Genomic DNA, 25,544 nt, shown 5'->3' with positions numbered 1-25,544 from the left:
TGGGAGTCAAGATCTTAAAGTGTCATCATCTGATGTAATGCAGTTTGAAACTACAGCAAGAATCCTGGAAGCCATGGCCAGACGGAGTGGGCGAGATCTGCCCCTCAGCCGCTTAAAGCGCATCTTGAGGAATGCTTACATATTTGCACAATACAGAAATTCAGGGCTTCAAATGTCCCCTTCTCTAAATGCCCCTTTATTGAAGGGTGTCAGTGCTTTGCTAATAACCCTTGGATATTCCTTTATCATTATGAAAAGTTCAGCAAGAAAAGGAATAAGTTTTTCTATTCCACTACTTGTGAGAGGATCTGAAGACGTCCTGAAAAGTATATTTAAAGGAGCAGGCCAGGTAATATTTCAGAGATATACAACACTTACACAAATAAATATTGTTGTTTCCTTTGGTTAATAATTGTAAAATACAGTAATAGCTTTTCCATGATCATGAATGTAGTAACTCCTAGCCGACAGTTCTGTAAATTCTGTCTTTATTGACAAACATAAAATAATGGAAACGTTCTCACACACACACACACACACACACACACAAAACTAATCACACACGCACTCTCTGCTTCTCTCATTCAGCTTAATTCTTAACATGCCTATCCTTAGTACTACTCACTACTGCCATCTAGTGGATGGGTGAACAATCACTTTACTACATCTCCCCCTTCATAAATGTCTAACATAATTCCCGGTTTTGTTGTTTAACGCTTCACCCGGCAAGCCAATTTTTATTAACCCGACTGAGCCCTAACTGTTACATTATACTAACTCACTGCTGCCATCTAGTGGATAGGTGAACAATCACTTTCCTACAATATACACATTAATTAAATTACAATTTTAGTTGTTCCACACATGCAGGGAAATGCCTTTCTTTACCCCAAAAAACATATAATACAGTGGAACCTCGGATTGCAAGTAACCCGGTTTGTGAGCGTTCTGCAAGACAAGCAAACATAAAATAATTTTTGCCTTGTTAAACGAGCGAGTCATGATTTACGAGTACCATTTGCCGAGCGTCACATGATCACAACTGAGCCAATAGTTCAGTTGTGAAAGTGCAGGTTAATTTGCTTAATTTTAACATATATTGTATAAATTATTTTTATGTGAATATTTTTGGGTTGTGAAATGAATAATCAGGGTCTTGATTATTTCTTATAGGGGCAATGAGTGTTTTGATGTACAAGTACACTTCTGGAATGAATAATGCTTGCAATCCAAGGTTCCACTGTACCTTGTACAAATATAGCTGCAAGCAACGATAAGAGGGCCAAAGCACCTGTGCACCACACAACCCGTGTACTTTTTGAGCACGCTAAGACCATTTTTGAGCACTGACTATGGCATAAGGCATTGTCACGGCTGGATTCATTCTTTCTGGTGCGCACGGGATGAAGCAGGTGCTTAGGCCGACCATCGTTGCTTGCAGCATGCTGGTTATCGTTTGTGTAGGATGTATAGTGTGTGTGTATGTGTATAGTATGTGTGTGTGTCATATTAAAATATGACCTTCATAATAATAATAATAATAATAATAACCTTCTTTTTAGTTAAGCCTACGACATGCATAGTGAAAATTTTTTAGCTCCATGAGATCTAGAAGTGTACCTAGTTTGATATGTATATGTCCAAGCTATACAGCAAAATCTCATGTGAAGACTCGCAGGCATCCTAATGGCAGCAGATTCCAACCTGTGTGCCGATTTTCAGCACAGTTTTTGAGCACGTTAAGACACCTGAATAAATTATCTTTAAAAGAACAAGAGGGCCCTCGCACATTTATGACATCAACACTATTAAAACAGCATTATCATAGTCATGTCGTCATCATGCTGATGTACAAATCTGTAAAAAATTTAGTTTGAAATAGGGTACAGTGAAATACACAATATACCGTATGTCTACAGTTCACACACACACACACACACACACACACACACACACTGTATAGATAACTTTTACTTCTTTGCAGGTCGCAGGGGGTGTCATTGGGCTGGTACTGACAGTTCCTGACTTAATCAAAAACTGTGAAGAACTGATTAAAAACAAACATCAGACTGAAGCGAGTAAATATCTGAAGGAGAAAGCTAAGGAAATTCAAAAGGCTGTGAAAAAATTAAAGAAGGAATTGAGTGACCTACAGTAAGTACATATAAACAGTATGAGATAAGAGATAACTTAATTTTTGCTGTTTTAACAAACAAAAAAAATTCTAATGAAGTAAGAAGCATTGGAAACTAATATATTTTGTACATGTTTTCTTTCAGTCACAAAAGTAATATTAGTATTATGTCAAAGGTAATATGATTAGGCGCACGCTGGCTTAGTAATTATCACTGTGGCCTTGCACCTCCAGGGTCCAGGTTCGATTCCCAGCAAGGTTCGATTCCTGCCTCAGTGTGCATGGGGTTTGCATGTTCTCCCGGTGCTTGGTGGGTTTCCTCTGGGTACCCCGGTTTTCTCCCACAGTCCAAAGACATACTAATTGGCGTTCCCAATTGTCAGTAGTGTGTGAATGAGCGTGTGTGTGTGTGTGTGTGTGTGTGTGTGTGTGTGTATCCATCCAGGATGTGCCTTAAGGCCTCCGCAACTCTGTATACAGGATAAAGTGGTAAAGACGATGAGTAAGCAAGTGAGTGAGTTATGGTGCGTGGGGAAAATAATTAGCTAGATTGACAAAGTACAAAAATGTTTATCACAATAGTGTTTCCCTTTACATTTTATGTAAATGGGTTATAAACTTACGACCTCTTAATATAACACAGTAATGATGTAATAAATCTTGTATGTATGACCAAGTGCTGAATGCCATTACCTTTAAATATATCTTTTAGAGAGACCCTCAATCAGATACCTGAAATGGAATGTCACATTGATTTGTCTCAGGAGATGTTTGGAAATCACATTTACACACGGTGCACCATCTGTATGGAGTATAAACCGACACAAAAGCAGGACAGGAGGATACAGAAGTTTATTCTCCTATGCAAAAAAGACTTGAAAATAACTGGGCAGGGTTCCACTGGTAAATCCAAATCAGATGACAATAAGGACATAAGACAGAGGTATACATCAAGTACAGTCACTACACCAAGCCCTAACCTACAGAAGAAGCTTACCATTCAGAGGAAACCCAAAACCAGGTCTTGCACGAAACTTAAGGACTTTCAGTTTGGCCTACCTAAAATAACCATGTCAAATGTGCATTCTCTTCCCAACACAATGCGGGAGATCGAAGAAATGATGGAAGAAGTAGAATACTTTGACAGTAATCTGATGTTTTTCACAGACACAATTAACCTGGAGGGATATCATTCTAATCGGGTTGATCATGATGCAAGTCTTACTCAGAAATACCGAGGAGGGGGCATGTTAATGCTCGTGAACGAGGCTTGGGCTACGGATGTGGAGGTGATAAACATCAGGATTACCCAAGACTATGAGGTAATGGTTGTGTCCATTAAACCACTTGACCACCCTGAGGGAGCTTCACCACTTACATTTATCCATGTGTACATCTCAGGTCCTAACTTTAAACATGCTGCCATGGAAATAGCTGGTTTTTACTCTGATGCTTTGGAGATGACTGGTGGTGGTCTTGTTTTCTTGTTGGGTAATTTCAACAAGTGTGACATCGCCCCGATCACCAATGACTGGGAGCAATATGTTACGTGCCCAACCAGATACAATATCAGCTTGTGCTATGGGAATGCACAAGGGGCTTATAGATCTGAATGCAGCCCCCTGCTTGACCAGTTAGTCCACGATGTTATTAATTTGATTCCTAAAGACAAGTCAGATAAAACTCCATGTCTGTATGAGCACACCCATTCCAAAACACAATGAGAGGCAATGCAACAGCATTAAAAAAAAAGCAAGTAGATATAGCTATATAAAGTATAGTAACAAGACAGTTACTGTTGACTAATGTACAGTACATTTATGACTAATGTATGTACAGTACATCTTAGGAACCATGTACCTTAATATGAGCCACAGCTTAGCTATAATCATGCAAAAATGTGCAAATCAGAGGTTCATCCCTATTTAGGCATTACAATAATTGCGCTACACCTCAGGTTTTAAGATTAGCAAATAGCTTTTTTTCTTGTTTTCTTGTTTTTCTTGTTTTTTTGGTTTTCCATTTTAACAAAAAATGTAGATAATTCATGTTCATGTTCAAACACACACTAATAATCCAAGGGGAGTACAGTAATTACCAAGGAGTCCCCTGGGATAGACTTTAGGCCCCCTGCAACCCTGAACATGATACATGGTATAGAGAGGAAGTGAGAACTTTAACATTACCAGGAGACAAAACATTTAAAAATCAAAATTTATTTTTTTGTTTCTAAATAATAAGAAAAAACAAACAAGGTGTGCTTGGAACTGAAAAAAAAAAACACTGAAATGTAAACTATAATAATTTCTGTACACTTGAGTTTAATTTTGTATATATGTGTTAAGTACAATTTAAAATGAACACATTTTTAACTTATTTTTTAGTGTCAAATAGGTATACTAATAGTAAGTTTTGAATAAACTTTTAGTAAGTTGTTAAGTTGTTGCCTTAAATAAAACATTAAACACCCACACTGTATCGTCGTGTTTTTTTTATTCCCACTGAAATTTCTTATTTCTGAACGTTTCACCCTTGAGGTTAACACCATTTAACAGTCCTTAATCCCTCAAAATCAATATTGCTTATTTATTTAAAATATGAAAGTTTTAAATTATGAGAACATCACTAAAAATGTAAACAGTTTACAGGACAGAAGATTAAACTTTATTGTTATTGTGCAAAAGCAGAATGTACGGAATCAATGGAATGCAGGTAGAATCTAACCAAAAGTGCATAAGTGGCCTACAGTATATATATATATATATAAATATATATATATATATATATATATATATATATATATACGTACACACATAATACAGTATAACTCTGCAACCATTATGCACTAGATAGACATGTCTAGAAGATAACATGCTCAAAATAGTTACATAATACACATAGGTACATATATGAGTTCTAAATGATACAATACAGTATACACAGAATAAACATGGGTAGAATATACAGTAGTTAATGATTAACATAAGTTATGGATGGTTCAAACATGCATTGTGCATCAAAGAGGTGCAAAATAAACATAAAGCGACAGTGCAGTGGTGTATTAGTTAACACTCCATGATCAGCTGCTACAGCCACAGAAAAAAAAAGAACCTTTTTTTCAGTCTGTTTTAGACACTGAGGCACCTGTAGTGCCTGCCTGATGGAAGAAGAGTGAATAGTCCATGATTGGGGTGAGAGGAATCTGTGATAATGCCTCTCGTCCTTTGCTGGGAGTGAGTTCTGACCAATGTACCAACATAAACTTTCTTTTATTTATATACATAAACGCACAAACATTTGGGATTACTTGCTAATTGTACCTACAGAGGAGTTACCAGCTTCAAAAATCACCAATTAACAGCACCTCAGATTAGAGCAGTTATAAAGTCTTTACAGATCATGAGTAGCAGAAATATCTCAGCTGTTAGAAGGAGATTATTGCATATTTTGGATGCCTTCGACATTGCTTTACAATGTAGAAGAAAATATAAATATTTTTTGTTTGTTATCCATAAAATCAAATTGTATTAAAATACTTAAAAAAAAAAACATTAATTTGCATTGAATGGTTCCAAAAGTAGTAACAACATAGGAAAATCAAACATGTGAAAAATATACCCACAGCTATATGAATTGTCAAATTTAATGAATGTATGCTAGAAAGAAAGCTGCAATTTACAGTTTTTACTTGGCCTGTTGTTGTGTTTATCTCATAAGCAGCCACAAATAGCAGCCATTGGGAATGTACTGAGTCATGAATTTAGAAAGTGAAAGTGCAGCTATGTCTGTAATTCCAGTCTCCTCGCAGCAGGCAATACAGTAATCTCCTCTGCACTCCTCTTCTCTGTCATGTAAGTCTGCTTTCCATTTTCATTAACCAACAGCACAGTCTCACAGATTTATTCTTGTCAGGTTAAAAGTGTGTGTGTGTGTATATGAAGGTATTGTTCATGTATCAAATATAGTTAGCTTCATACAGAAATTTTAGGCACTGATTTAGTTTGATTAGGGTGTGAGCCAGCCTGGGAAATTACTACAGAAAACACAAATAGGAAAGGTTTTGGACAACCTAAGTGCCTCGACATCTACACATCCCCATATATTTGGCAGTGGTTAATGTTAATAATGGATAGTAAATAATATTAATATTTCATAATTTATTTCTAAAATCTAAATAAAAGATACATTGCAGGTAGAACTTGCCAGCTGGTAAAGGTGGTGTACCAGTTTAAGCAACCCAGCTTAAGTCGTAGCTTTTTAAAAAAATGTTTTAGCTATTTTTATACTGTATGTACCAGTAAATGTAGGTACATCTGGGATAATGATTTATAATAATTTTAGAGCTGGATTAAAGTTCTTTTATTTGTTCATGGCATGTTTAAAGGGTGAGTTATAAATTATAATTCATATGAGAAACACTGGAAGAAAGCTGTAATAAACCAAGTCATTAATATGTCATAAAAGTAAAAGTGTAACTAAATCTGTTAATATTCTAAGTTCTTCTGTGTCTGTCACGGGTGCTGTGCGTGGGTTGAAGATGAGGCATGATAGCGGAGAAAACAAAGACAAATAAACTCTGACCAAAGAACTAGGACGGAGCAAACTAAGAAACTATGATGAAAACAAAAAACCAGTAACACAACAATCTTACAAAAACAGAAACTGAGGTATTCGACATAATACAGAGAAACACAAGGTAAACACACAACAGGGATTAACTAAACAGAACATTTCAAACAAAGACATAACTGAAACTGAACAAAACAGGAGCTATGGTAACCGGCATGACGTAGAAGACTCTTGTTCTACACAACACCTTCACTAAATTAAACAGATCAGTACTTTTAGCAAAATAGAAACTTTACTAAACAGGAGCTAAACAAAATAGGGAGCTAGACAGACCAGGAGCTACACAGACCAGGAGATAACCCAACAGCAATTTAACAAAACAGCACTTTAACAAAATAGATGTAAGACCCAGAACAAGAGAACGCATGTGCTCTGTTGCGATTCTTTTCAAAGGTAAAGTGCAGGTTAATTTGTTTTATTTTTACTTGACAGCAGTGATTCTGTTAGTGTGTCACTCAATCGAGTGTCATAAGGGGGAGAGGGAAGCTTACTTTAGATTTAGACACACACATACACAGCGCCTGCACGCACAAATGGAAACACTTATATGTCAGGATTTTTAAAAAGGTAAAGTGCAGGTTAATTTGTTTAATTTTTACTCAATATGTGTTAAACTTTTTTATGTATTTATTTTTTTGGGCTGTAGAACACATAATTTAAGTTTCCATTATTTCTTATGGGAAAATTTGATTTGGTTTTTGAGTGTTTTGGAATATGAGCATGAATTCTGGAACAAATTATGCTTGTAATCCAAGGTCCACTGTATTTTAGTGCATAGCCCAGGTCCTAAAAGTATTTTGTTTCACATATCTTTGTTGAAGATTTATGTGATTGTCCACTGCAGTACTTTACAGCTCTATGGGCAGTGTCTAGCTGGGGGCTTATAAACGTCATACAGTCTTTTCTGTGTATAAGTATGATTCCTTTAACTGCCACATTGCCCCAAGAGCCCACCATGGCAACTCATATTAGTATTAGAGTATAAGCTACTATAAAAAACATGTTATCTCTTTCTGATGCAATGTAATACTCAGATTTCTTTGTTGTTAAAATCTATACTTTTTCACAATTTAAATAACTCAATGTATTTTTTCTAGTTTTAGTTTCTCCATTTTCTTCTTCCACCATGTGTGTGGCAGACGAACTATGTGAAGAGCTATTTCGTTGGTTAAAGCAGCAGGAGAGATGTGCCGATGATCTCATGGCTTTGGCCCACAAACTGGAGGAAATGAGGGAGGTAATGACTGCGGGACAGTTAGTGGGGAACACAGCAACTGTGCTTGGGTCTGCCACTCTAATTGGAACGGGTATTGCAACTCTTCTGACTGGAGGCCTGGCTTCACCCTTGCTGGTAGCGGCAGCAGGAATTACAGTTGGAGCAGGTACTGTGACCAGTCTTGCACTTTCACTTGTAGAAAAATGGAAATCCAGTGATACAATGAAAAATGCAGAGAAGACCGCTGCCCAAATCGAAAAGATTCGGAATAACATTGAAAGGCTCCAGAAGAAACTGTCGGAGGAGTGTGAGAGTCAAGACTATGACGCGTCATTCTCTGAGGAAGTGCAGTTCGAAATCACAGCAAGAATCCTGAGAGCCATGGCTAGACGGAGTGGGCGAGATCTGCCCCTCAGCCGCTTGAGGCACATATTGAGGAGTGATGGCATGTATATTCATTACAGATATCCAGGGTTCAATTCAAACCTTGCCTTTTTCCAAAATGTTAGTCTGTTGCTAGGAATCTTTGGATATTCCGTCCTCTTTCTTAAAACAACAGCAATAAAAGGAGCAAAATATTATACTCCACTTATGACTGAAGGAATGGCTGCTCTTTCACTAAAAGCGCTGTTAAAGGGAACGGGTCAGGTATTATTGTCACAGACACTAAAATACACAAATATCTTTTTTTAATATGTAGATTTTTATATTTATATATTTATGAATTTTCACTTGGTCGCAGGCCATAGGAGGACTTCTCGGGCTGGCACTGACAGTTCCTGATCTGATAGATAACTGTGAAGAATTGATTAAAAACAAACATCAGACTGAAGCGAGCTTATTTCTCAAACAAAAAGCTAATGAGATTCGTGAAGCCGTGAAAAAATTAAAAAAGCAATTAAATGAATTGCAGTAAGTACATAACTACACGAGTAAGACTTCTACTTCTTAATATAATTGAATAATAATAAAAATAAGAATAATACCATAGCTTCTGTATGTATAATTCACTACTGGCTTTCATCACCTATAAATATATCTTTCAGAGAGATGCTAAGTTAAATTCCTGAAACGGAGTGTCACATCACCATGTCTCAGGAGATGATTGATTGTGAAATTTACACACGAGGCACCATCTGTATGGAGTATAAACCGACACAAAAGCAGGGCAGGAAGATACAAAGGTATATTTTCCTGTGCACAAAAGACATTGAAGTAACCGGGACTGGTTCCAAAGATAAACGCAAATCAAATGACAATAAGAACAAAAGACAGAAGTCTACTTCAAGTACAGTCATTACACCAATCCTTGAGAGTCCAAGTAAACATACATTTCAGAGGAAACCCCCACCCAAGACTAGCACAAAAGATAAGGACTTTCAGTTCTGCCTTCCTAAAATAACCATGTCCAATGTGCGTTCTCTTCCGAACAAAATGCAGGAGATCGAAGAAATGATGGAAGAAGTTGATCACTTTGACAGTGATCTGATGTTCTTTACAGAGACATGGTTGAATAGCAACTCACGCACAATCAACCTGGATAGGTATCAGCCTTTTCGGGTTGATCGTGATGCAAGGCTTACTCAGAAACGAAGGGGAGGGGGCATGTTAATGCTCGTGAATGAGGCCTGGGCGACGGATGTGGAGGTGATAAACATCGTGAATACTCCAGACTATGAGGCAATGGTTGTGTCAATTAGACCACATGACCATCCAGAGGATGCTCCACCACTTACATTTATCCATGTGTATGTGCCAGGGCCTGACTTTACACAAGCTGCCAGGGAAATCGCTGGTTTATATTATGATGCACTGGAGATGTCTGGTGATGGGCCTGTTTTCTTATTGGGTGATTTTAACAAGTGTGACATTACTCCTTACTTCAGTTTCCTGGAGCAATATGTCACATGCCCAACCAGATATGAGAACACCCTGGATTTGTGCTATGGGAATGTGCCAGGAGCTTACAGTTCTGAATGCAGACCCCCGCTTGGCAGGTCAGACCACAATGTCATTCATTTGATTCCTAAAAACAAGTCAGGTAAAAATCCCTCTTCCAAAGATGGGAAGTGCACACATGACCATACCCGGTCCAAAAAGAAATGAAAGGCTGTGCAGCAGTATCAATTATGTAGGCAAATGTTTTTTCCATAGATGAAGGTTGGATCTTTATTTTATTTTATTTTATTTTATTTTAACATATTGCATAACAAAAAATTAGGGAGGAAAAGATAGGATTACGATGGAATCCAGTCTAAACGGGACTGAGGAATGAATACTCTTATTTTTCTTTAATTTAAATTAAAACAAACTTGAAGAAGGTAGATAAATCATACCCATTTTATTTATCATAAATAAAAAAATATATTCATATAATTATTTATATCATAGCTAACACATTAAATAAGTACCCTGTCATCTTGAATTATAATTCCAATAAACTAACAAAGAATGAATGACATGAAAGATGGGTATTATAACAAAATGAATTGAGATAAATGGCTGCTTTATATATTTAAGCTACATGATTTAAAAAGCAGAAAAGCTACCACCTTGCTAGACTACAAAAATTGGTTTTCATGGTCATTTAAAATGTAAACTGCTTCATATGGGATCGTTACACTTGAAAAATTACAGGATCGGTAGCGACTGCAGTGACTTTGGAGCCGAATTCAATATATACAAAGTGTGATGAGAATTCACAGGACTTGGACTAAACAGCTATGTGGCCATAAAAACATACTTGTTAGTACGACTAATAAGAAAAAAGGCTTTTTATTTACTAGGGAGCATAAATATTTGGACTCTTGAGCAATGGAAAAAGATAATGTGGTCCATGATTCCAGATTCCAGATTGATTCTATACCAGAGGGATGGGCATGTCAGGGTAAGAAAGGAAGCACTTGGGGTCTGGGGTTGCTTCAGCTGGTCAGGTCTAGGCTCAGCAGTGGTATGTGGCAATAAAAGGAAATCAGCTGATGATGTAGGATATGTAGGGTATCCCATAAATGGAGGTTCATTTCCCTGATGGCACAGACAAATTCCAATACTCAAATCATAATCATAAACTATAGCCTATAGTGTAAAACACTGAGTATAAATATTTTACATTGTATTATTGTATTTTACATTGTATTAACAGTGGTATAGAGAGTGAATTGTGCTCAGATCATATATATTTTTAGATACACATGTTATGTAGATTAATCATGTTAGACCACAAGGTGTATGTCAGTGTTTCTGTTTTAATATCCAAACTACAAAATCCCTAAGCTGTCTTTATGCATACAATAAATCATTTATTTTAATATATCTATAGCTGACTCTCAGTCTCCTCATTTTTTTTGTCATCTTACTTCTCAGCTCTAGGTGGTCATCTAGAAAGATTTACAACATCAGCATAAATTGAAAAAAAAATTATTTTGTACTGAAAAACAGAAAAAAGGAGGAAAATTGAAAAGAGAAAGAAAGCTCTAATCAGCTGTTTTATTAAATAAGTATGTTTTTTTTTTGTATACACTGAGCAAATAAATAATTTTTAATATTCTAGGGTGATCCAAATTTTTTTAATATTGTCCCAACTTGGCAGGTTAGCTCTTAGTTTTAAGATTGTAGATTTTCTATCAATCAGGTATGAGAATGATTTTGTTCACTCTCGTTCATGATTTTGCCTGAGAGAGCAATGATGATGAAAAAACGTAGCCAGCCACTAAAAGATTCCACCTCTTCAGACTCAACCTGCTCCCTACTCTCGCTGCTGATCACAACATCGTCTGCAAACCTCATACTCCATGGGGACTCTTGTCTAACCCTATCCATCAACCTGTCCAGCACCACTGCAAACAGGAAGGGACTAAGAGCCGATCCCTGGTGCAGTCTTACTTCTACCTTAAACCTGTAACACACCATCTCCAAACGGGAAAGTCTTCCCATGCCTGTCATAAGCACTCTCACCACCTCCAACAGTATTTCATTGACCCCCTCAGAAGCCCTGCATAGGGCTCTTATAAATAATATAAGATCTTGTTGTGCGGCTCTCCATACCGCACCACACATAGCAAACAGATCCAGTGGGGTGAATGCAGTTGAAGATTATTAGTAGAGCTCTTAGCTTTGGCTTCAATTCATCTGTTATAAAACAGCAACAGGAATTTCACTTATAAACATTCACTGTACTGTTTGTGTTATTAGTTCTGGGAAGAGTGCCAAATATGTAAGTGAGTAAACACCTCACACTAGGACACTTTGCTGCATACAAAAATGTTAACCCTGAATGCAGATAAATAAGATGTAATTAAGGCATTTTGCACCGCTGTGACAAAATTCAGATTTGGTTGAGGTTGGGTCAGGTTGCATGCCCAGAAGAGGATTAAGGACTTTTCGTTATGCTGACATAGTTAGTTCTGTTGGAGTCACTGCTTGCACTATGCACAATAAACACAGGTATACCCCTTACACATTAAGTGGCTATGAGCATACCTACAGTAACTGTTCTCCATGAGCAGCCAATGATCCAGACCCCTAATAGCCTCCGGACCTGTCCGACTGATCCTGGTGCCCCACTTCTGCACCACTAGCCATCAGTACCTCAAGTAATAACTTAAGTTTTACATCACACACTGGTTGATCTTTCTTTCATTTCAATGTTTTTTGTTTATTTTTCCCCGATTTTTTCCCCTAATTTAGTCATATCCAGTTCCTCCCCATCACACGGGCTCCCACATTAAGCTACTACCACCACTCATTCGGGAGGGCCAAAAACGATCATGTTTTGACCCCAAACCACGTGACGCCAGCCGACTGCAGCTTTTTGAACTACTCACTTACGCACCATTGGGGCAGTATAACACGCTCGGAGGACAGCGCTATCCGCTCTTTCCTCCTTCCTGTGAGCTCATAAGCGCCCCTGATTGGCCGTAGAGCCGTGATTAATGTGGGAGCTCTTAAGGTACTTCTCATCACTCCCCGCTGAGAAAGCTCGGCCAATCAGCTCTCTCTAGAAAGGGTTACAGCATCACCTGGGAATTGAACTCGCGATCTCTGAATGATAGGGCGAGCACTTTACCACTGCGTCACACGGCGGCCCCCCTCATTGTTTTTTTTACTATTTATCAATTTAGATCACAATATAGGTGATGTAAATATGCACTGTACTGTTTGTGGATTGAGGGTCACTTAATATCTATTGATCTCCGATGCATGCAGCAAGGGATTCAGGCTATCACTGACTTCAAAACCAACTTGGACAACCTCACCTCCTCCAGTCTCACCCTCAGCACTAAAATTCTTCAGTAATGTTTATTGTCCCCCCGTTATACTTCCTTTTCACTCATGACTGTGTAGGACAATAATGTGGAACCTAACACCAAGATGACAAAGGAGGTCACTTTGAATTTCAGATGAGCTGGCAATAACTCACACTTTTGCTCCCATTCACATCAATGGAGCTGTTGTTGAGCATGTACCCGTCTTTAAGTTCATTGAAGTCCATGTCTGAGGACATCGCCTTGTCTCTGAACTCTTTTCTTTTAATTAGTAGGGCACAAAAGCACCTCTATTTTTAATACGAATTAAAAAGTCCCACCTGTGCTACAGGATACTGGAGAGCCACTGTACCATCTGCACAAACTGCCTCTCAGTGTGGTACAGCAACTGCGCCACTTCAGAATGTAAAGCCATCGAATCATCCGATCAATCATTGGTATTCAGCTACACACCATGGAGGACATTTAGAAAAACACTCTTTCTGCAAAGGGGGAGAGGCATTATCAAAGATACCTCTTACTTCAATCATGGACTATTCACCCTTCTCCCATCGGGCAGGTGCTACAATCAGACTGACAAACAGCATTTTCCCCTGTGTCTGTTACTGCACTGAACAGCTGATCATAGCATCTTAACTAATACACTTCTGCACTGTCACTTTTAGTCTATATTGCACTGCTTTATCCACTTTGCACCTTTGCATCATTCATAACCTATTTTACCACTGCACCTGGGCCAGGAGGAACGCTGTTTCTTTCACTGTGTACTGAACTATATATGGGTAAAGTTACAATAAAAGCCTACTTGACTATGTCTTCGCTAAAACTTGCACAAAATGCAAAAAAAACAAACAAACAAACAAACAAAAAACAGAAAAATATGTAAACTTGCTTTGTTTGGCTTTCCACTGCCGTGAACAAGTTTAGAAAGGTTTTCAGATGTACTCGCAACTTAGCCGGCGTTTAGTTCGGCTCAATTCGGTTGCTCATAAGCAGAAAATTTCTTGTATCCCGAGGGAAACTTCTTGCAAAATTTCAGTTGTTAAGGTGGAAATTAAGGAGGCGGGGCATTCGAATGCTGAGGTACCACTGTATAGCCATCCATCTAGGAAGCTCTGTAGGTCCAACTAGAGACAGTGGAGGCCAATGGTGATTGTTGTATACACATTTTAGAACCTCTGGTCAACATTCACACACGCATTCACGGGCTACGGGTAATTTGGGAATGCCAATTAACCTAATCTGTGTGTCTTTGGACTGTGGAAGGAAACCAGAGTACCTGGAGGAAACCCACCCAGCACAGGGAGACCATGAAAACTCCATTCCTATTAAAGCATACCAATTTTATTCAAATAAACTAATTCTGTCATTGATATAATCAATTTGAATAAAGAGCAACTGCAGAATACAGAGGAGTAAAAACAACAAAAAAAATTCACTGAGTTTTTTATCTCTTTAGTACGGTTGTCTTTCATGCGACACTGCCCCCTCGTGGACACGCTTATGTTTACGCAGGTAAATCTAAAGTAAAATCTTTTCTGTTTTAATTTGCCATTTGTATAAAATTACGTAGTCCTGCATAACCATGGAAACAGCCTAGTTCGTAAACACTATATTTATATTCATAGACATATGCCTATGGCCTAGTTCGTTCAATAAGAAAACCTTAAGTTGTTTTGTATTTGTTTTATTGTGTTTTATTTGTAAGATCCACCATGCCTAGTGCAGTTCGACTTTAATTTAAAAAATGACTCATTATTACAAAATTCGTTTATTACTTGTCGTTTATTCCAATTTGCCTCTCATGTAGTTACAACTTCACGCCTGGAAGCACAATACAGTAATTTCTATAATGCGTGTTGTTGGAATCAAGGCTTGCCAAAGCTGAAAACTGTAGCTAGTACTGGGCTGATTTTATAGTAAAATTAGTCACCAATTGCTTTTCAGCTTATTAAAAGGTTTGGTCGAAGTTATTCAACATATTTAAATAATAATATAATAAAATAAATAATATGGAAAGCGAGAACGTAGACGGCACGGTGACTTATCATTTAGCACTGTTGCCTAGCACCTCCAGAGTTCCATGTCCCTGTTCTCCCCGCACTTGGTGGTTTTCCTCCAGGTGCTCCGGTTTCCTCCCACAGTCCAAAGACATGCAGATTAGTCTTATTGACGTTCCCAAATTGCCTGTAGTGTGTAACTGAGGGTTTGTGTTGTTGTGTTACACAACCCCATGGTACCCCATCTCGTGCCTTAAGTCTCCTGGAATAGGCTCCAGGCCCAGTATACAGGATAAAGCAGTATAGAAAATGAATGAGTAAAAACAAACGCAAGAAAGAAAAAGAAATACAAACATAAATCTGGAACTACTAAATGCTAGTTAAAAAAAAGCATTAAGAATGAAAGTTAAGTATTGCCACCTTGTATTTCATGTGAGTTGGAAATATATGCCATTTGTTTAATTTCCATCCATCCATCTTCAACCGCTTATCCAAATTTTAAAAACACAGAATTCCTCAGACACAAGAGTTCGTTTAAGCGGATGGTTTATTTATTTCAAAAACTGCCTAGCCTCACACTGTTAAACAGACAATGTGCAGCTGATTTACTTTTATTGTAAAGTTTTTTGTACAACAAAGACAACAGATTCTAAATGATTTCAAGGTTGTAAATTCTCAGCTGTGTATGTATGCTTGTGTGTCAAATTACATGTATAAAGTAAGTCCCCTACATACCAATATTCTAGTTCCGAACTTTCAAAAGATACGAATGTGTTCAATGCATGTTTAGTGACGGAAGTTAGATCACATGTACGTGCGTGCCGTGTGCATCCCTGGATGTCTGGAAGGAAGCATAAAAGCATGATTCTAAAAAAAAAAACAAGGACAAAATCACGGAAACAGTGAAGTCTATAGCCAATTGTGTTAGTACCCTAGTACCTGGACAATGTTTGTTGGGCTTACGGACTGATCTCGCAATGGAACTTATTTGTATGTAGGGGACTTACTGTATACGTCAATAATACTGTGCAAGGGATCAGTCTGTATGTTTCAGATGAGGATGGCTGTCATGCGGCTGATCGCCGTCACCCACGGTCTCCCTGACTTCGTCTGTCTGCGCTATGTTGTACAGCTTATAGAGACGCTCAGCCAGATGCTCAGCTTCGTCTGCCCCCTCACAGCTCTTGAGCCAACTCTGTGGAATGGCACTTATGCCATAGTGGGCACCTGCAATAGCGCCTGCCATGCATGCAATGGTGTCTGTGTCGCCTCCCAGGGCTAAACTGTAGGCTATTGTCCTCTCTAGGCCACCGTAGTGCTCTGGCAGGCCCTCACCAGGCTCTAAACAGTGCAGCACACAGAAGATGGCTGTGGGCACAGACTCGAGGGCTGCAATCCCGTTCCCTGTACATAGAAAACATGTAACAGTGTTACAAAACAGAAATGTACACAATCTGAACTATAGTATACTACGAGGGTGAGTCAAATATTATCCTGCACTCTGTTTATATTAAAACTTTTGTTGGCCGCACTGACATATCAGCGCTTTCTGTTCAAGGTTACTGTCTCCCCATTTACTGCTGTGCAGGTGTGAACGTGTTACATCAGGTTATTTGTAACTGCAGTGCAAGCAAAAATGGATGCGCCACTTGTGATTTGTACGGAAGAAGAGCAGCGGGCAGTTATTGGTTTTTGTGTGGTCTGAGAGTGTACCTGGTGTCAAAACAACAGAAGTTTTGAATATCAGCGAACAAAATTTGGACCGACGGTCTAAGGAAGGTGAAAGTTTCTTAAAGAGAATCATCACTGGTGATGAGACATGGATACATCTCTACAAGCCTGGGAATAAACGGCAGAGCATGGAACAGAAACATCCTGAATCGCTGACCAAAAAACATTTCAACATTTTTAGGGACTGTCAAGAGGAAAACGGTTCAACAATCAACAGTCCTCGTTATAGTAAGATGCTTAATGAAGAGCTAAAGCCTGAACTTCAGATTAACGCTGAGAGGACTGTTATCTAAGGGCATTGTGATCTTGTATGACGATGCTCCCTTCGGCCTCCACTGATGACACTCTAAAAATAACTTTGTTTTGAAGTGTTATAGCATCCTCCCTATAGTCCTGATCTTGCTCCATCAGACTTTCACCTGTTTTATGCTCTGGAAACAGCTCTATGAGGATGAAGATTTACTTCTGATGAAAAAGTGAAGACAGCGGTGCATTCGTGGCTTGCAGATCAGCCTAAAACTTTTTTTAATTAGGGAATCCAAGATTTATTGACAGATGAACGATTCAAAAAGTGAGATTATGTGTTTGAACACTTTTCTAAAATTTCTACAGTCAGAGTGCAATTTATTTTACTAATAGACTCACCCTTATACATTCTCTTACAGATACAGCATGTATGACTCCAGCAGTGGTGCTTACAAGGATGAAAATAAGACTTTAGCTATAATCTAGCCTAAAAAAAAAAAAAAATTTTTAACACTAACCGAGTTCTGATATCACCTCCTCGATGCTCACGTTATTACGCTCCATAAGCTCTTTGACTTTGTGCAAACGTGCACAATATGGAAATTCAGCTAAATTAAGCCTGCAAAACAAAGCAGTTAGTGCATTTTTGTTTACTTAATGTAGAATGTTTAAATAAAACACCTCCACACCAATGAAATGATGACTCACACTTTGGCGTCACCGCGGGCTGCCTCGTCTTTCTCCACTTCATCCATTTCAGAAATAAGTTTACTGATGAATTTTTGCGGTAAGGCCAGATCACCTTGGAGTGAAAAGTGAACAGCGAGGGCTTGTAGCACAGCGCCATTATAGCCCAGAGAGCAGGAATGTGTGAGCATTGCACCTACCCTCGCAAACTGAAAGCAACAAAGAGAAAGAGGAAACAAAAACAGGGTAAGCTTGGTACAGAATCGGTTTTAAATCTGATTATACAATATCATGGATACAGGAAGCTGAAGCTAAAGCTTTGCCTTTCTAAACATGTTATTTGTTTGTGATAACCTAGCAGTAGACTCCAGCATGGGCAACACATGCATCTGCCAGGGATGGCACCTGCACATGGTGCTCCTGACATCATACCCTAAATTTGTGTAGCCATCTTTCTGCCCCATTAAGCACCACCGCCACCTATTGGTTGCTGCCCCATTTCTCAGTAGCCCATGCAAATTAAAGGGAATCAAATCTGGATTTGGTAAGGACACGTTATAGGCACAAACAACCAGGCAGGCAATGTTGAATCTTTCTACATTTATATATAAACAATGCAACTAAAACTTTTAATAAAGGTAATAATATGAAAAAAGTCAGGAGGTTTGCATGTTAAACTCATTTTGAGCAAAATTCCCAAATAAACCTTAAAACTCTGACACAAAACATTGTGAGAGCTCTCTTACATTTGACTGCAATTATAACTGTTTATCTCTTTTTTCTGACTTTACAATAGGTCGGCTGGGCAACAGGATCCCTGTGGAACTGAAATAAAAAAAAAAAATTAGGCCTGGTCCTCACCCTCTTCACATCAGCAGCATTTCTGAAAGCGAGAGCAAAAGGTGCAGCTCTCATTGCTCCTCCATTGCCAAATGAGCCACGTCCACCGAACTGCGCACGTGCTGGCTGAAAGACATCACTGAGCTGAGGCGACGCAAGCTTTCGCAGGACCTGAATGACTCCTGATCCGTAGCCACGGCCTGGAGCGTGGCTATACTCTTTTGCAAATCTGTATTGAGAGTCATGTAAACACACAGAAGACACAGAAAAGCACAAAACTACTGCCTGAAGTTAAACTGATCTTAATGCTGAACTATTGATATTAATTACTGGAAAATACCTGCGAGCCATGTCTTGTTCATCAAAGCCCATCCTGGTAAGAAGAGACTGGGCTACACAGCGCATCATGGCTGTGTCGTCACTGTACTGCAGTATGCCTGAGGAGTAGCACATAAAAACATACACAGTCTCAGTTAAATAACACTCCTTTATTTCTGAAGGTGCCACTAAACAAACAGGAGTATTATACCAGCATAAATGCTAGAGAGATATCAGATCATGTTTAAATAATTTACAGATCTAATTTGCTAGCATATCAATTAACTGAAATTTTGTGATGTTTACAGATATACACAAATCATGTTTGGTCACCAGTGATGGGGGACGTTACTTTTTAAAGTAACTAATTACATTACAAAATTATTCTCTTTAAAAGGTAATCAGTTACATTACAGTGTTACTTTCTGATATAAGTAACTAGTTAGAGTACTTATCCATTGCAGAAAATGAAAACTCCATTGTAATTCCTTATGCGTGTTGTTTTAGTCAAGAACTTTATAATTATTTTACCATCATCACTCAGCAAAGTTTGGCCTATAATCTGTTAACTACTAATAACCCTATCTCACCTATGCGGTTTCGCACGGTGGCCGTAAGTACGGTTCATCATGATTCACCGCGAGTTTTGACGCTGTAATTAGGTTTCCATTTTTCTGCGCGTCGGTCCTCGCATAGGCAAACTGCATAGGTGAGATAGGGGTATAACAGCAGGAATAACAGAGGGGGGCGGGTTATCGGTGGCCGGGCTTGTAGGGCGACTTTCACACACACACACACACACACACACACACACACACACTTACGGATTGGGAATGACTGCTGTCTGGCTTACTTTCGCTTTCGTTATAAAGGTCTTGACTAAAACAACATGAGGAATCATAAAGGAGTTTTCATATTCTGCAATGGAAAAGTATTCTAACTAGTTACTTTTATCAGAAAGTAACACTGTAATGTAACTGATTCTTTTTTAAAGACAGTAATTTTGTAATGTAATTAGTTACTTTAAACAGTAACGTCCCCCAACACTGATGGTCACGCAAACAACATTAATGCATGCATTGTGTTAACATATTAATGTATTTGAGTCAAGTCTATTATTAAAAATTGGGGATTTAGTATCAGACCAGTAATGAACAAATGTAAAGTACCGATCAAATATTGGGGACACCTTCTAAATCTATGTTCTTTTTTTGTTTAGTGATTTTCTACGTTCTAGAATAATACTGGAGATCTCAAGGCTAGGAAATAACACGTATGGAATTAGGTAATTAAGTAACAACCACACTCAGTTGTTCTTGGATTCTTTCAGCATAATGAACAAAAAGATAAAAATCAGGAAAGACCAAGGAATGGGCAAACTTTTGATTGGTAGTGTAAGTGAGTTGGTGAACTGAGCAATAGAATTGAGAGAAGAGTTCTCTAGAAATCTGAAAAGTGCATGAAGAAGAAAAACAATGGAATTACACCTTTTAGGGAATTTATACTATCACCACCAAACCAGGCCAATGTGATCTCAAGACACTTAGGATGCAAAATTTTAAGGGGATTTTTCATACCCAACGGTTCAGCCGTGACAATGACTTAAACGTATGCCGAAAAGGGGCTAATAACTTCCTAAGTGACACCACATTGAGTGACAACATAGCATGATGCTGAGGGGTTGCCACAGCAACTTGGCACAGGTTTTTTATGTCAGATGCACTTCCTGAGGCAACCCTTCCTGTTTACAGTGATGTCACAACAGAATTGGTATGTCCTTTTTAAATGCATGTGCCCAATGTCTTTAAGTCACAGGTGCTTGGGCCCAATCATCGTTGCTTGCAACTACATTTTATTTTTCCATGACAGATCGTGGATGTAGACAAACGTGGTCGTTTAGCTGTTTTGGTTTGATTTGGGTCTGTATGGTTACTCGTGATCATTTATTTTTGTAACTGCCATATGAGTGCGTAATAAACTCTGAAACATCTGACATGGCCCAGCATGCAGACAGTGTGTATAAGCTACGACAGTTTTTAACCTGACATTATACATGTACGTGTGGCTGAACGATCCTCACCGTCACCCTTTGATTCATCCTCCAGTGCACTGAGGTGCTGGAGAACCCGGTCCAGTGGAACATCTTCAGCTCCTTCAAACTCACCGCCCACACAGTCCCCGAGCACTGCAGCGACCAGCGCACCGCGGAACCGCGACAGCAGCGACACCGGAACTCCTGCTGCAGCAAACCGTGCTACCGCCGACATCCTTCAGCTAATTACTTCACACACACGCGCGCCTCTCTTACTAACGAATACACACACTGCAGCCTACATATGTACATCAAATCAGCGTTATGTCATCTGCGATTTTTCTGAACCTTTTCCTGTGTTGTCGTTGTGTGACCTGTTTACTTACCGCACAGCATCAAATATGCACGGCATTAAAAAATAATTTTAATGGGTTTGACTGATTCTAAATGGTTTGTTATTTCTATAGTATTGAAATTAAGATGAAATAACTTTAGAACATTTGAAATTTGCTGCTGAACCTAATAATTACGCAGGGTAAAAACTCTAAGGTCTGTTTACAACATAGATTACGGGATCTAGATCGCCAGGAAAATGTTACAACAATGTCCTGCGCAGATTCGCATCACAGCTCATTCGACACATTATTATCTCAAAATTAATTAATAATCTAAGGATAGTGCATTAAAATTACTTTAATAGATTTAATAAATTATGACGTTTGGAGAAATACTAGAATTAAATACCTATCCAGCGTAAAATAAAATGTGTTCTGCGCAGATTGGACATTCTGAACAGACCTAAACAGGCGGGTTTGTTCAAAATTCTACCCTAACAGACGCGTCGTGACTTAGCTAACTTTCTATGTTTGTTTGTTTAAAGGTTCTAAACTATAAACAAGTAAGTGCACTAAAACGTTTAAGAAGAAGAAAGGAAGTAAGTTTTAATCTAATGCTTACTGTGTTGCGAACAAAGTCAACCCAATGTTTGTTTGTTTGTTTTTCTTTGTGGTGTTTAATGTTAGCATGCTAACTAATGTTGAACTTGCAGTATGTTTTGGTAACTTGATTTGCTCCAGGCAGTAATCGGGCCATCACGCTTTCCTTTTCCAGCCCTTCACACTCAAATCCAGATAATATTTTTTCCTTATGGATCTTTGGGAGCTAAATCCTCACTCAGTGACTCCAGCAGCGAAGGTCCTGGCGAGATGTGTAGCCTCGGGCATAATATCTCAGGTGAGCAGATGGGACTGATCAGCCATGACATTATGACCATTGCTTAATATTAAGTAGTCACACTTTGGCCCTCCGCACAGTAGCTACAGATAAAATATCTCGTGCTAATGCCAGCTGGAATATATGAGCTAGTGCGCCCACTTATATAGGATATATTTAGGTAGCAATTTTTTCCCTGTAGTTGATGTTATGGAAACATCAAGGATTTGAGCGACTTTGACTCGGGACAAATTGTAATGGCTAGACAACTGGGTTAGAGCAACTCTAAATTTGCAGCTCTCCTGGGATGTTCCCAGGTTGCAGTGGCAGGACATAACAAAGTGATCCAAGGAAGGAGAAGCGGTGAACTGGCGACAGGGTCATGGGTGGCCAAGGCTCACTGATGCACATGGGGAGAAAAAGTTGGCCCATGTAGTCTGATCCAATGGAAGAGTTACTGTAGCAAATTGAGAAAAAGGTTAATGCTGATTGTGATAGAAAGATGTCAGAACACAAAAGTCCTCACTATTTTGGTGGCAAAAGGGGGAGCTACTGAATATCAAGCAGGAGGTAATAATGTCATGGCCGGATCTGTATACAGTATGTACATTCTAATGTGATCTATTAAAAAAGAAAAAGAGAGAGATTTTTTTATATAAACATTCTATTTTCTTTCACAGAAAGAGCTCGATGATGTAGCACAAGGGCCAGAGATATTTTCCTCTCATCTGACTGAAACTGAGCAACTGAATAAAATCAAGCAAGAGATCGACCAGGTTGGAAAACGTGACATATTGTGTCTTACTTTAGTAGATTTTTTTAGTAAATGTGTTCATACCCCAGAAACTACTCATAGCATAAACAGTCTATCAGAGGTGCATGTATGAATTTCAGGTCAGTTTGGACTTGGAGCTTCTAAGACTTGAGAAAAACAGTGCAGATGTTACTCACAGTTATTATCTAAGTAAGTAAGTACTGTGCAATGCATTTTGCATTCACTCATTCTTTATGAGGGTGTTAATTAATTAATATATATTTTTTAAAAACAGGTCAGAGATTTGCCTGTTTGCAGCAGTTTACATCTCATCTTCAGGAAGTGCTAAGAGAACAGACAAGTTTGCGCCAAAGACTTATGAAACCTCTTTGCCAGCAGAACCTGCCAATACAGGCAGATCTTCATCGGTAAGAGAGCTTCACTCAGTGCCCTGGGTTCATAAGCAATGCTTATAAACATCACCTCGGCTGTGATGAGGTCGTAGGCACAAGGTGGCAGTCTGAGCACTGTCGTGCAATTTCCAGCAATGCAACACGACCTTGAGTGTAATATTGCTTTTTACCAACAGTTCAGCAAATGCCATTTGTTATCAACAGACTGTGGTTTGATTATTTAACCAGTTATTTCGCTCCGCCAACACATATCCTTCCGCAACTGACAGAACTATCTAACCATGACTAGCGGGTCTGGCGACAGACGGTTAATAATGTTAAAAGTAATTTTTAATTCTTACTTGTACCATCTAACCATGAGGTAAGGAGAATAAACCATGGAGATCGTGGACATTCCTGTAAATCTCCTTAGTTTCTTTTTATAATTTCACTTATTCTGCTTTGGAATATTCATTCAATTAAATTCCAGGCTATGGGGTTAAATCCCAAATGGTGTTAAATGGAAATTTAGTGTGCTATATAGTGTGTACAATCACATAGCACACTACTGCGGATCGTACAGACCTACTCTGACTCATGCTGTGACTGACGGTGTAATTAACGGTCACTAAAACACCTGAGATGTGGAGTGATACATATATAACTAAATGTTCCGGTGCTTTTACCATCGATTATAACCACTCGTGGAATGCCTCTCGTCCAATCAGATTACTTAGTCGGAACTAACTGTACAATGTTGTATAATGCTAATTACAATATATAGTGATTAGTACCCCAGTCCTACAATCACTGGCTGCATTTTTTTTTCTATTTTATCCTAGATATGTGGTCACACTCATGACAATGGTGGTTGAATTCATAGAGACTTTGGAAATGAAAATAAACATGGTTCATTCAATTCCAACAGCTGCTGAGTCTATGCGTAATCTGGTAAGTACCATGAGTGCACTAGCAAAATGTAATCTTTTATGACCTATTTATTGGAACAAATTAAGCCTGTTTATGTTTTGCATGTAAATACTGCTGGTCAGACTTATATCAAATGTCCAAGTGGATAGAGAGAAGGCATAGTTCATATCTTGCAGAAATATAATTCATATATTAAATAACACAGGTTGTTTTATTGCCTTTGTAGAGCAGAATGTTATGATGAAATTTAACTACTGTATTTATTAAACATTGATTTTGAGCATGGGTTTTTATGATTAAGTTTTTTCTTTTTATAACATTTGGATTTTATGATGTAACCATTTATTTTGCATTTGCTGAAATTAAACTGGGCTGATGTTTGACTCTGTGTTATTTTAGATGTTGTGTCTGGATCTCTTATAGAGAAACACCTTGTTGCAGGGTTCTCTGTAGAAGCTTTAAAAAGCATTATTTTCCTTGAGGGGGAAAAAGTGTAACTGCACCAGGGTTGACAGACTTCATACCTAGAACAGTGTTTTAGTGTTTAACTTCATTTGGCACACCTGATCAGCTTATTAGCTTCATAGACAAAAGTGTATTAGGAACAACACAACTCTCTGTAGGGGTGTGGTCCTCCAGGAAACTCCTAACATATGGTCAAACGTCTCACTCTGCAGTAGACACTCATAAAAATGTCTTCAGCTGAACATACTGTTACCAGAATTTTATGTAAACAGATATTTTATCTCTTAATCAGAATAATGGTATGACTCAGCTCCTGGCTCAAGTCACAGAGGTGGAGAGTCTGACGAAGCAAGTTCTTCAGCGTAGCAGCAAACCAGGGGACAAGAAGCCCAGCTGAGGAAACGATAGCCTACAGGGCTAATCCAACAAAATGTATGACATGATAAACTGTAAATAATTATTGCTTTATGTAAAATCTCCAAAACTCTTCAGTATGAGCAGTATGACCACTGTTGCCTTGTGCTTCCTCTGGAACTTGCAGTATAAATAGTAACTGAAATCTAAAACCAGGTGTAGAAGAAGAAAAAAAACAGTAATATACACAGTGTTTGTAAATATTTTATGAGTTGTGTGAATGGTTTACTTGTGTTTCTTAATACATAAATAAAATAACACTTTCTGTTTAAAAAAATGG

The 25,544-nt window shown here is 38.4% G+C and overlaps 3 protein-coding genes across 5 annotated transcripts; 2 read left to right on the top strand and 1 right to left on the bottom strand.

Moving 5' to 3' along the window:
- Positions 1-5,957: 5,957 nt before the first annotated feature.
- LOC128535771 (uncharacterized) lies at positions 5,958-8,895 on the top strand. Its single transcript, XM_053509820.1, has 3 exons — positions 5,958-5,985; positions 7,867-8,627; positions 8,722-8,895. Exons 2-3 carry the CDS (start codon positions 7,890-7,892, stop codon positions 8,893-8,895), a joined length of 912 nt encoding a protein of 303 aa, XP_053365795.1. The 5' UTR covers positions 5,958-5,985; positions 7,867-7,889.
- Positions 8,896-15,772: 6,877 nt separating this feature from the next.
- Positions 15,773-21,443, bottom strand: adprs (ADP-ribosylserine hydrolase). Its single transcript, XM_053510492.1, has 6 exons — positions 21,146-21,443; positions 19,088-19,184; positions 18,769-18,976; positions 17,929-18,116; positions 17,739-17,839; positions 15,773-16,647 (listed from the first exon to the last, which is right to left on the bottom strand). Exons 1-6 carry the CDS (start codon positions 21,330-21,332, stop codon positions 16,280-16,282), a joined length of 1,149 nt encoding a protein of 382 aa, XP_053366467.1. The 5' UTR covers positions 21,333-21,443; the 3' UTR covers positions 15,773-16,279.
- A 266-nt stretch (positions 21,444-21,709) lies between these two features.
- haus2 (HAUS augmin like complex subunit 2) lies at positions 21,710-25,542 on the top strand. Of its 3 annotated transcripts, none has more exons than XM_053510494.1 (7): positions 21,710-21,995; positions 22,208-22,330; positions 22,990-23,085; positions 23,204-23,273; positions 23,359-23,491; positions 24,298-24,406; positions 25,143-25,542. In XM_053510494.1, the coding sequence occupies exons 2-7, from the start codon at positions 22,244-22,246 to the stop codon at positions 25,245-25,247; spliced, it is 600 nt and encodes a 199-aa protein (XP_053366469.1). In that variant the 5' UTR covers positions 21,710-21,995; positions 22,208-22,243; the 3' UTR covers positions 25,248-25,542. The 3 variants fall into 3 exon arrangements, with proteins under 3 accessions (XP_053366469.1, XP_053366468.1, XP_053366470.1); XM_053510493.1 differs by having other exon boundaries at positions 21,710-22,031; XM_053510495.1 differs by having other exon boundaries at positions 21,710-22,330.
- Positions 25,543-25,544: the final 2 nt, after the last annotated feature.

The sequence above is a fragment of the Clarias gariepinus genome, chromosome 13 (assembly GCF_024256425.1).
Source record: "Clarias gariepinus isolate MV-2021 ecotype Netherlands chromosome 13, CGAR_prim_01v2, whole genome shotgun sequence".
Classification (NCBI taxonomy): domain Eukaryota; kingdom Metazoa; phylum Chordata; class Actinopteri; order Siluriformes; family Clariidae; genus Clarias; species Clarias gariepinus.
Note: the sequence above shows the minus strand (reverse complement) of the source record. Positions and strands in the feature narration are given on the sequence as shown.